Source organism: Sebastes umbrosus, chromosome 8 (genome assembly GCF_015220745.1).
Source record: "Sebastes umbrosus isolate fSebUmb1 chromosome 8, fSebUmb1.pri, whole genome shotgun sequence".
NCBI lineage: Eukaryota > Metazoa > Chordata > Actinopteri > Perciformes > Sebastidae > Sebastes > Sebastes umbrosus.
This window is the reverse complement of record NC_051276.1, coordinates 15,342,405-15,355,221: the sequence shown is the minus strand read 5'-3', so window position 1 is coordinate 15,355,221 and position 12,817 is coordinate 15,342,405. Positions and strand designations below refer to the sequence as shown.

Sequence of the window (12,817 nt, the reverse complement as noted above, 5' to 3'; positions counted from 1 at the left end):
TAATTTACTAAATGAACATCATGCTGTATTGAAGAAGAGTTGAAACTAGCGATTGAGACCATAAACTCATGTTTACAATGTTTACTGAGGTAATAAATCAAGTGAGAAGTAGGCTCATTTTCTCATAAACTTCTATGCTATGAGACTTCTTTTTGCAACCAGAGGAGTCGCCCCCTGTGGATATTAGATACAATGCAAGTATAAGGCACTTCAGCATTGGATTCACTTTTCTGACCCGAGGTAGCCCACTGGTTGTAATGCATTATTATATACTCATAAAACAAGTGCCATATTTACTGCGTTGAATAGACACACATAAATGCTCATATATCCAGTTCAATGAAAATGTGTTTTCTTGAAGGCGAGTCTGTAAGAGTCGGTTTGCAGCAACTTTGCCAACATCCTCTGCAGCTCTTTCTGCGGCCAGAGACTCAAATGGAGGATAAAAAGGCACCTCCTCCACATCCTCTGTAAGTTGGAAGACGGAGGAGGAGAGTGATCCTCAACAGTTATTGTCAGAGACCATTTACTTTTGTCTTTTTTCTCAGCTACTTCTCACATAAAGTCCTCCTTACTGATGACTGGCCCGCCCCAACGTCCTGTTTCAGAGTGAAATATATATTAAAAAACAGGAGGGAAAATAGAAAACTCAAATCTTTCACTTGATTTTCATTGGTTCACTGCCTCTCAGGATGTTCACTTCTTAATAGACTTTTAGACAAGTCATCTTATAGACAATGTGATAGAAAAGGTAATGGAAGTACAGGTCCAGGGTGCCAGTATCAACAGAGAAGGCTACAGTATGAGTTTTCAACTTATACTGGGAGTATGAGAAACAATCTCCTAAAATGACATTGTTGTCTCTCACATAAAATTCTCAAGTGCATATATGATGACCTAACAGGGCGACTTGGCGGCAGTGCATGAGTATGCATCTGGGAAAGGGGAGGAATTCGACCCCTGACACAGTCCAACAAATGTTACTGCATTTATTCTTTGGCTGATGGTTTAATGTTCTTTTCCCAAAGACTCAGAGCTTCTATTTTCTTTCTGGTTGAAGTTGAAGAATGAGGAGGCTGGTGTTCCCCTCCATTAGCAGTACAAGGAGAAACTGTCCTGCTGTAAGAACAGGCGGTGAAAAAGACCATTCAGAGGCACACGGCTAGGGAAGTGGCCCGCGTCAACATATACTGTTATTTCTTAAATTAGTTAAAGACGGGCAGACGCAAGCAGGTGGACGGACTAACATGGAAACAGATGGTCAGGCTGCCTCTCTGAGACACCACAGACATTTACATACACGAACAAATGATATCTGAATAGTTTATTGTCAAACTGTCCAGACAGTGTTAATCCGTAAAGAACTATAAAAAAAAGTTTTACTGCGCTGCAGAACTGAGACTCGGTGTGCACGTGTGTCTGTACGTTACCATACTGGAAGATGTGTTTTTGCAGGAAAAATAGGTTTGAGAATTAACCGCAGAAAATGAATTAACAAATAATAAACATTCAGCTAGGGGATTTTGTAATTGAGCTGAAACTAAAGCGGTCTACTACACATCAATTAGGACTGAAAAAACAACAACATCGCTGCACTGACTAGTTGAAAACAAAGCTTTGGTACATGCACATAACTAGAACCAAGACTACAAACAGATCAATACGACCCACAACCTGAGATTAAGAGTAATGGATTCCTCTAGGAGCCAAGCATCTAAAGTCAAGCCAACTAATAATCATTCAAATAGTAAAACGATCAACTCAGAAAGCAAAATTAACTGTTTTAAAAGAAAGCACAGAAAGTGATGGTACTTGAATCCCAGTTTGAATGGAGGCTGATATGCACGAGTATGTTTGAGTCTCTGTGAGCTCATTTTGAGTCTCGGGGAGGTAAGAGCCATATTGACAACATTGGAAAATTCCTATTGATTATTCTTCTTTTCTCTGAGCGCCGGCTTGTTAAAAAAGACCCCTCTTGGAAACACGATCAATTAGTGAGATAGTGCTTGCCATTGATCACCCGCCTCTCCAGCCCGACCCCACCTCACAAGGCTCTTGCCTTACGATGGATCCTTATGACCAACTATTGATCTCAGCTTCTTAGCCAAATATAAAAGCACGCACTCACACTGAGCGCTGACCCCCCCACCCACTCCCATCCAAACCCCACAGTCTAATACTAATACTGACATCTGCTTGTCTCCATTGTAAACCCATGGTTCACTCATAAATACAGAGGCCAGCTTTGGGCCAGAACCAATATAGTTTCTCAGAGGTCAGAGGTCAGCATGGCAATAATGCAGCCATTAACAGATCTGCCTGGGTTAATACTTCTCAGAGTGGAGGAGCTTTACGGAATGAAAGGAATAAAGATTGGTGGAAGATATTAGTATTATAGCTGATTATATATTATATTTTCATTTGATTTAGATGTTGTTATCAGTGTAATAAAACAAAGAAAAAAAGCAGCAAAGCTTAATTGTGAACCAGCTACACAATCAATCGATTATCCAAATTGTTGTCAATTATTTGTCCAACAATTAATCCACCGTTTCAACACTAATTGTAAAACAAATCTGAGAACATAATACAAAAATATCATGGCCAAATATAAAAAGGCAGATGCTATTTGCACATGACGCGGGCACACATTAGATACTGTATGTGTATATGTACTGTATGTATATTTTTCCTAAATCTAACCAAGTAGTTTTGTTGCCTAAACCTAACCAAACTGCAACTGAAAATAATAATTTAAAAAACAGAAAATAATAAGTCAACTAAGTCAAAAATAGTAATAGAAAGTCCTGAATTTTACCCATTCATCCACCACAACCTACTCTTTACATGAACTTTGTTGCTCTTTATATTACTACTACTATTACCGGGTGTAAATAGGCGAATAGCTGCCATGTGACTATTCTCACCCGGATGCAAATAGACACTCCAGTATAAAAATGTTACTCCAATATAGAAAAGTAATATTAGCATTGACTGCATGAGTTTGAGGAATTAGTGAAGATTTATGGTGATGAGCCCGGAGGAATCAATCTATCTATCTGTCTATTGATCGATCATCAAACCAATCAGTGAACAAGCCAGTCCATCAGTCAACAATAAGGCACTCCACACCAAACAGAGAAGTCACATCAGGCCTGAGTGCAGCAGCTCACCAACGTTAAGATTAGACAATTGTAAAACTATTAGACACAGCAGGCAGCGGGGCATTAGATAATTCTCTCCCATAGGCAACCCAAGAGTCATCTCTTTGTCAACGACTGCCCTTGCCCTCTTCATCCCTCGGTCCCTCCACCCTCTATCCCTTCACCCCTCCCTATGGATCAGCTGTGATCTCCTCTCTCTCCTTTCACTCAAATCAGGATTAGGGAGAAGAAGAGGCGTAGGAGGGGGTGCAGCAACGGCAGCAGGAGGAGAAAGGGGGAGAGAAAACTGAAACAATATGGAAAGGAGATTAGAAAAGAGGGGGTTCGGGCCGTTTGGGGAATTGCAAACTCCCTTGTGCTTGGGTAGGTGTCCTAATGACACCGCCTAATTATGGCAAAATTAGACAGGCTAAAGGGAAGGAGGGGGGGTTGTTGGAGGAGATGGTAACGTGAGGGAAAAGAAGAGGAGCGGGGGAATTAAGCAATAGGGAGTGAAGAAATAAGGAGCATGTGAGAGCGAATGGAAAAGAGCGAGAGGGGTGTGCAGAAGTACAGATACAAGGCGAGGCGGCGGGGAGGAAGGGAACGTGGGGCTGACTGAGAGAGAAAAAAGAGGAAGAAAAGGGGTAGAAAGCAGTGGCTGGGCGATAGCAGCGAGTGGGCCACAGCACGCTGCATGTTAATTGGAGAACAGGTGTTGGGGCTGGGAGCAGGAGGCTGATTACTGGAGCCACAGAAACAGACCGTCTCCTACACACACACACACACACACACACTGCAAGCACACACATGCACAAATGCACATAGGCTGCACACACACATGCACACATGAATAATTTAAGACCCAAGCAGTGACTAGGGAAAAGGGTCAAAGTAGGGGTCACAAAGACACATAGACAATCGCACATACATACATAAATAAAACGTGCAACGATCCCAACACACACACGAAAATATACATCCGTTTGTGTGCACACACGCAGTGTATACATGCTCTAAACACACACGCACATCTGTCAATTTCTGTGTGTGGTGAACATGCATACAGTCAAATGAGAGAGTGCACATAAGGTGGGATAAAAGGGCACAGGGCCACACAAAAATCCCATTGGCTTATCAGAAATTAACTGGCTGCTAATAGGCCGCTCCCTGAGGAGAGAGGATTTCGCAGGCCAGTCAAGAGAGAGAAGCCCCCATCAGGACGGGATATGCCCAGTGTGATTAGAGAGTACAGTAGGTCAATGATTCCATTTAAATCAATCCTCACCAGCCCGCCGCCGAGCTGCTTACTAACAAATTGCGAGGAGGTTTAGCCATGTTAGGAGGAAGTATAAAAGGGGGGTTATTGGGAGAGAAATGCGCTACAGTAAATGGGAAAAGCAGCTGCTCCGAGGTATTCTGGGAAAATTCATAAGACAACAGCCCGATTTTTTCCGTTATATGAAAACTATCTTCAGCAGAGATCCTTTGAGACACACTGTCAACAGCCAGCCAGCTTGAACTGAGGAGGGGAAAGAAAAGGGTCCTTGACGTATATGAAGTGAGTCTTTTTCTAGACAGACGATTGTAGGGAAGGAGAGAAGAAGAGGAGAGAATAAGAGGAGGAGATGAAGGTTGCATCCATGACATCACAGAGAAAGTATTTCACATGCGGTCCGCTTATGAGCATTCATCACACTGGTTAATGCCGCGCAGACAGCGCGAGACCTCCGAAATCCCTCGGACGTGAAGGCCCTCACACACGCTGATTACTGCGGGGGTCACCCGCCTTTAAGCCTGATAACTGGCTGTCAGGGTGAACATTTACTACATATGTGAGCCAGCCTGGTGGTATGGGAGACCCACATGCTTCTGATAAAAGGAAATCTGCGCTTTTTGGCAGGTTTAAGGTGCAACGTCGGCTGTGAAACGTAATGAGCGACCAAACTGAAACAGATCGCAGCCGGCTGAAGATAGATCAACAGATAAACAGAAGAGAGAAACACATGGGGCACAGACAGATACTTTGTATATTGCAGCCTCCTTGCATTGATGCGGTGTAAACTGACCATAGAAATAGAATTAGGAGTAGTTCCCATTCAAATCAACATAGCAGGACGGTCAGAGCGGCGGATATGTTTATGTAGTAGTGACCGTAGTGCTCGTTGTAGCGGGCTGACTTCCACATAAACTAAACCGAATTGCAGCAAGTCATGGACTCACTGAGGTGAGGTTTTACAGTAACGACTTAACAAGCAGTGAAGTAGTAATGTTACGAGACACAGAAATATAAATGAGTCAAGTTGAACAACTTAATGACACAGCAGAGGAACGCACATTGCTATTGCCAGAGGAGTGACAACTTTGTTCGGTTTGTTTTCTGTAAGCATTGTGTCACTGGAGCATGGTGGAATTAGCAAGATAGCTGGGGGATACCTGACTGGCTAGCTCTTGGGCTGGTTCCACAAGGCTTTGGTGCTGCACTGATTACAGAAAATGAGCCGAACAGCAGGCTGGTGGCCAGTGGCAGCACCGGGTCTAAACGGTCTCTCCGCCTGGGGACAAGCTACCTAGCTAACTCATGGATGTATAAAGAGAACTGGATACAGCGTTGGAGGCGGGCTCCCGTTCATTCCTATGAGAGTTGCTCAGTTGTGCATGAAGCCAAAATGGCTCGACTGGCGGGTGATAAAGTACCCGGATCATTCGGCGATCTTCCACATAAAGAACCCGTATCATTCGGCGATTATCCACAGCCATTGGGCCCATAGAGCAGCCTCGGTCTGGGGCTCATTTACATGAACAGAGGAAGGAAAATAACTCTGGATTCGGCTATTAGTGCATTTTTACAACTTTTAGGACCTAATGATTTATATAAGGGCTATTCAAGTGTTCAAACTGGGAAGTTGATTTACCTAAAAAAAATTATCCGTTGAGTTTCCCAATGTAAGTCTAGAAAAAAGTAAGTAATTTTGGGCCCAATGGCATCACATGACGGACACGGAAGTTGTAGCACCACTGTTTGGACATTGCAAAAATTTGCTTTGCAGCCTGGCGCTCTTCCTGGGGGCTTGCTCCGCCTGGGGACAAGATACCTAACTAACTAACCAGCTAGCTGTCTGCAAGAGCTGCGTCCGTTCTCTTCCCTTTCTTCCCGGCGAGTTGCGACTACACACTTTACGGCCCCGCTAGTCAAATTACCACAGCAAACAGTTCAATGACCCTTCTACTCCTATTTTATTTCTATGAAACCAACTTGGCAGAAGCACTTACGCTTATGTTGTAAAAATGAATATTTATATGTGAAATACACACACAAACATGAACCCCTCTGTATGCATACATCCAGCCCACACATCCATACATGTGTACTCTCACTTGTTTTGTGTAAATGCAACAGCTGATTGGTGAGATCTCACCATAACAACCTTCACATCATCTCTCTCTCTCTCTCTCTCTCTCTCTCTCTCTCTATTTTTGTGTGATTGTGTAGGTGCATATATACAAAGAAAGGGTGACCTGGACATTTAGTAGGAAGAAGTGCTTGTTTGAGGTGGTGGACAGACACTGTGTGGGATGTGGTTTGATCTCATTACCTGTCAATGATGACCGGGTCAGAGGGCGTCTCGTTTCGGTTGCCACAACTTTTCTTCTCACAACAGCGGCTGAGTGGGCAGTTAAAAAGAGACAGAAAAGAGGAAAAAGTCAGTGGAGGAGGAGGGAAAAAAAACACACAAATTAAACAGGAGGAGCCATCATTTGTCTGGCCCATCCACATCCACATCCACAGGCCCAGACTACTCTGCCCCGCCGTCGGCCACGATCCAGCAGCACACAAAGGAGGCATGAGAGGGGAGGGGAGGGAGAGACAAAAGAATAAAAGAGGAAGAAAAGGTACAACAACACACCCTACAAACAGTGAGAAACCATTCAAAAGTGAAAAGCCAGCCAGGCAATCTGTCACATTGATTTCGAAATCAAACTCAACCCCCACGCAGCCTCACTGCACACACACACACACACACACCGTCCCACAACATCCTACCATTCGTCAGCAGTCCTGTCCGAGGAGCCTGCTGGCCACCCAGCCCCCCCCTCCTCCACAAAGTCCCCTTCACTGCATAACAAAAGTGCCCCCACCCCTAACCATCTGCCACCCCTACACCTCGCCTCACCCCTCTCGTGTCCCAGCTTGGCCCTGCCCTGCCCCCCTCCGCCCCCCTGTCAGACGGCCTCACTCCCCAGCTGTGACGCTTGCCCTCTGCCTCTTCGGCTCTGTTATTAGCCAGCTGTGAGTCACATTCGGGCATCTGCTGGCTACACAATGGCAAAGCCCACTCCGTCTTAGCCCCTCTCCCCACGTCCCGGCCCCCTATCCTTCCCCCTGCTGCCCTCGGATCCTGGGTCACTGCCCCACTTCCAGACCTGCTCTCTTCGGCTTCATCTCCATCCATAACCCCCACGTTCACCTATTTTTCTTTAATCATCAAAAACCTTCTGGTCCCATCACTAGACTCTTTACACTCGCTTTTATAGCCACTCTATGTAACACTGGAAATATACCACTATACTTGTCATCACATGTTGACGAAGTTCAAACATGATGTCTTGGCTAGTGCTAGAGTTACATAGCGATGAGGGAAAAGGCGGATTGTTCCCAAAAGTGTGTCTGCTGCTGTCATCTGGCTGCAGAGCTCCAGGACCAGAGAGTGAGGAGCTCCAGGAAGAAACAGGAGCTGGACGGGGACATGCTGCGTTACAGCAGAAAGCAGCGGGGGGTTACCACTGTAACAAGGATGATGACAGACACGCTAGACTTATGGTTCAACCACAAAAAAAAGTAGAGCCTCAAGCGTCGTCCCAAAACCACATTTCAAGCTGGCTGAGACAAAGCGGAGAGAAGGAGAGTAATGGATATTTGGATTTCATCCCTGTGGGTGAAGGTTTGAATGACTGAGCGAGTGTGTGTGTGTGTGTGTGAGACTCACCTGCACATAACCTCGTGTGTGAGCAGAACTCTGCACATTTCTGGATTCTTGTTTTGTCCTTCGTACGCTATGGGCTGAGAGGAGGAAATAAGGGGCAGATTCAGTTTCGTGTCAGAGTTCAACTCTTACTTTATGAAATATTCTTTATATTTTGTATTCTATGGATATATTTCTCTAGTGCTGACATGTACATTTTATGTAGTGTTTCTGTGCATTGCCTGGATAACCTGCTGCTGTAACACAATAATTTCACAATTTGGGATCAATAAAGTACAACTATCTATCTATCTATCTATCTACTTACACAGCTGAGGGTTTACCAACCTGTTTAGTGACGGAGTCGATGAGTCGTGCGTAAAGATCCTGCTCCGTGCGAACCCCTGCAGAACCAAAACAGAAATTAGTTATCTTTGCCAAGTTGTTTTAGGCATTAGGGAGGTTTTACTGAACAAAGAAACTGACTGTGTGATCTTGTGCCCTTAGTGCTTTAGTTAAATGGCCATTTTGACATGTCATAGCAGGGTAAACACAGATCAAATTAAATCTATTTGTGTCACAGCCATTCCAGTGAACCAGCATGCACAACACCAGAGCCCTGGCACGCCTAAATGGATCCGAGCAACAATTTATGTTATTAATTACACCTGTGTTCACCCTGCAGTGACAGGTCAAGATGACTCCTGTGAAAAGGGCCTGCTGCAAACATAACCATAAATGAAGCAACTAAAACTCCTAAACCGCCTCTAGCCAGTTGATAAAAATGGCGCTGAGGATTCTCAAAATAAAATGGAAAGATTTATGGCATCAATTTTTCTGGGTTTTTTTTTTATCTCTGGACAAGCTCTCAGCAAAAAAGCATTGAACTCAGTCCAGCCAGCATGGAGGAATAAGATTGGCATGCAGTCCGTATTTTCTCTCTGATGGTTTCTGAGGGGATTGAGAGTTATTTGATGTTTGATGATTATCAGTCATGTTCGGCTCTGAGGTCAGAATTTACAACCACATTCTCACGATTTGTCAAACTCGTTCTTCTTTTGCGGTTATTTCTCAGTTTACTTCTGATTTATTCCCAAGTTTAGACAAACTGTCTGGCGATTATACACACCAACAGGTAAAACAGCTCCTGATCGGTTTGTTAAGGGGTTTAATTTAATGTCTTTTTGTCTCTCCTTCTGTGTAATCAGGTATGTGAGATTTCCAGTAACACCTGAACCTCTGGATGCTCCGCTCTAAATCACACAAGATAGGGAAACGACATGTAATGAATTGGTTCTTGAGAGAGAAGAGCGCATTACCCGAGGATTTTTTTTTTATAGAGACTTTGGAGAGTGTTGCTTTCAAAATGTGTTCCTCTCATCAAAGTCTCGATTGAGATGCCTTTGATATCGCTTGGGGGAAGGGGATGAGAGGAGGGGATGCAGAGGAAGTGCTTTTGGTGTGCTTGTACGTACATGTGTGTGTGCGTGTGTGTATGGTGGGTGTATAAGGGGGTTGCTCTGGAACATGTCTTTTATCTTCTCTCCCATGGGTGCCACTGCGATGGCAGAGTAGGGGCAGCAGTGGCTCATGGGAACCAAATTTCTCTGTGTATCCCCCGATCTGATGTGAAAGCACCATGGGGGGTGGAGGAGTTGGAGGGGATGAGAGGGGGTGGGGTGGGGTGGCAACATGTACCTCATTTCCCCATACATGAGCCCAGAAGTGGCTCCTCACAGAGCTGAATTGTACAAACCAGTGATAAACGAAGGTAATTCATGAGCTCAGAGAGGAGAAGTGAGGTAAGGATGAAGAGGAGGATCACTTAAGTGGAAAAGTGTCAGCGCGCTGGTGTCGCCGCTGACCTTTTTTCAACACCTGTTACACGAAGGGCTCCACGCCGTCGTCTAAATGATCAAATGAGACACCTCAAAGGGCAAAGAACCCCATAACCTGAAGGCACGTGTTTGACTCACCGTTGCTGTAGAGGAGCTGCAGCTTGTAGTGCGTACCGTTGTTGGTCTTTTCTCCCGTCTGCTCCTTGGTACGAGACAGGACAGACAAACGCAGGGCATGCAGTTAAGCACATTTGAGACACAGATAAGCACAGCTGAGCATCCCCACGCCGTGTTGAGCACAGCGAGTCTCTCCTAATCCTGCAGCTCGCCCTTCCCTGACAGCAGCACTGAGATCAGAGGGTTGTGGGCTCAGAGCTCATGTGGGACCTTTGGTTGTGTTCGAGAGCCGAGCGCTTAACCTTGAGTCGGATGCTCTTTGTAGAGGTTGAACTATCGTGTCTGATGCAAACTCCTAAAACCTCAAGATCAAATGCAGTGGTCCTCCTCGCAGCGAGGTAGCATGGTTATATGTGTGTGTGTGTGTGTGCAAAGTGTGGAAAGTACTGTATGTGAGACTGAGCAGCAGTCGACCTTGACAGAAAAACTTCCTTTCCGCTATCCCTCCCTCCCCCAGGCTCTCCACCAGCATCTCACTTCTTCCTTCTCTCCCCCCTCTCTGTCTCTTGTTCCCCCTCTTTCCTTCTCTTCTTCTACCTCTACTGGTCTTTCTAAGTGGTCTCAAAGGAATGCTCTCTGGTCCAATAACCCAGGAGGCTGGCATCACAGAGACGAGCGCCAGAGAGGAGGAGGAGGAGAGAACGAGGAGGTTGGAGAAGTAGAGAAACTAGAAGAAGGAGACAGTTGTGAGGAAGGAAGGAAGGAAGAAGTGGAGGGAAATTAAGATGCAAGTTGAAAAGTAACAGAGCTCCAAGCTTAATATCAAAAGTGAGATTGAGACTTAATGTCAGAAGATAGATGGATGCCTAGCTTCATAAGTTTTGTGAAATATACACAGAGGAGCGTTTATTCCGCCTTGCCATCACTCTACCTCTGCATAATTACAAAGCAAAAACAGATGCCAGGTTAACCATGCAGAAAATGAACTCTTCCACAGCCGTCATATTACTCTACGCTGGCCTGTGTGGCACAAAGGGGAGCACACTGACAGCTTTCAGCCCTGGCGTTAGCCCTCTCCCTCCCTCCCAATGAAATTCATAGTAAAACTATGTTTGAACTTCAGCTGACAGGACGCTGTCCTCTTGTCTTTCTCACAGGGGAGATGTGTTGCCAGTTTAGGAGGCTCTCGCTCCCCTCGCCACAAAGCAGAAACATCCGTCAACACTGGGCATAAGACTCCCACTGCAGGCAGTCTCTTTCTAACTCTGTCTCCACACTGCTCCCGTCCTTATTTTGGTCTGTCCAACCTGAGGAATCCAGCTCCCCCCCCCCACCCACAGCAGTATTTAGAGTATGGGAGGGGGGCACATGAAGGAAAAGAGACTTTGATGATTAGTTCACTGTATAACTTAACAGGAGCAAGCATAATTTGCATTTTAAAAAGTAGTGATGTCCTCCTAATGAGGCAAGCTGCTAATTAGTCATTAGATATTCTTTTTCAATCCCACATCATCAGCTCATTGAGGGGAGAGCTTGTGTAAACATGTAGCCGTCAGCTGTTCGATATATGCTTGGCTTTACTGGAGATGGGGGAGATCAAGCTGAGCACCTGGTTACAGCTGAAATATATTACTAATACATTCTGTTATTTTTCAGATGATGATGCTTCAGATTTATGGTTTTTGGATGTTAAAAATGTCCCTGAAATAACTGTAAATATGATATAGTGAACTGATCCTGAAATAAATGATCATTAAGACATAAACAAACCTTGTCATGTTCAACAAAGTCCACAAAGGCAGTCCTCTCCACCTCCACAGGTTGGCCGTGTCTGTCGTAGAGCGCCAGGACAAAGTGGAAGAAGTTGGACTTGCGGAGATTCGAGGGCGGCTGCTTCTCAAAATGAGCTCTGGACAGAGCTACTCCACTGGGGACACAACAGGAAGAGACAGTCAGCTCCACACATTCACATTGTCTTACAATAAACTGATTTATACAGATCAATAGAAAGTGTGTGTAATTAAATTACCATCTAACAATGTATTTAATCCATTGGTGGTTGAAAATATTTCTCAAATCTAAATAAAACAAAAACTAAAAACTTTAAAGGCAATAAATCATGAAAACTTAATTTTACACTATATTCGTTTTTAAAATCATTTAATTTCCCAAGGGTTACAATATATATTTATTTTTAATTCTCAGTTGTAAAGGCCTTCAGTTTATCCATACAATAATTATCAATAATTTGCAAATAAGAAAATGAAAAAACAACATATAGATTATTTATAAATATTTTGTTTTTCCCATAACTTAAAGGCCATTTTTCTTGTCAAGAAGAAATTAATGTAGAAATACACACAAAAACCAAAGCAAAAAGGAAAACCAGGAAAACTATACTATAAATTATATATTATATATTATATACTAGCTTGAAAACTGAAAAGTCATCAATTAAATCAACACTTTTGACTTTAGAAGTGATGGTGTGGCATCTTGGATTACAAAATTACTAAATGTAAACAAGCTACTGTTGAATTTAAATAACTTAAAGATTTAGGCTTTTAGGCAAAATAAAGAGTCTGAAGGAGTTTTTCTGTAAATTTAATGTTGATCTAAAATTATTTCAAATAACCCAAAAGTAGTTCATCGATTTTTTTCCTCACAGCCTAAAACGTTTCTTTTATGAACAAAAATAAGCCCGAGGGAAAATTACGATTTTTTTGTTTTATTTTTTGTTTGTTGTTGTTTTTTG

General features: G+C 43.9%; 1 protein-coding gene across 2 annotated transcripts in view; it reads right to left on the bottom strand.

The window, feature by feature from the left end:
• Nucleotides 1-12,817, bottom strand: part of ebf2 (EBF transcription factor 2) — a 35,055-nt gene that overhangs the window by 20,268 nt on the left and 1,970 nt on the right. For both annotated transcript variants that reach the window (XM_037777724.1, XM_037777725.1), the window contains exons 2-6: nucleotides 11,833-11,989; nucleotides 10,084-10,147; nucleotides 8,456-8,511; nucleotides 8,132-8,205; nucleotides 6,740-6,808 (exon numbers count right to left, since the gene is read on the bottom strand). In XM_037777724.1, the coding sequence (XP_037633652.1) occupies nucleotides 6,740-6,808; nucleotides 8,132-8,205; nucleotides 8,456-8,511; nucleotides 10,084-10,147; nucleotides 11,833-11,989 (420 nt within the window). The remainder of the gene's footprint in view (nucleotides 1-6,739; nucleotides 6,809-8,131; nucleotides 8,206-8,455; nucleotides 8,512-10,083; nucleotides 10,148-11,832; nucleotides 11,990-12,817) is intronic.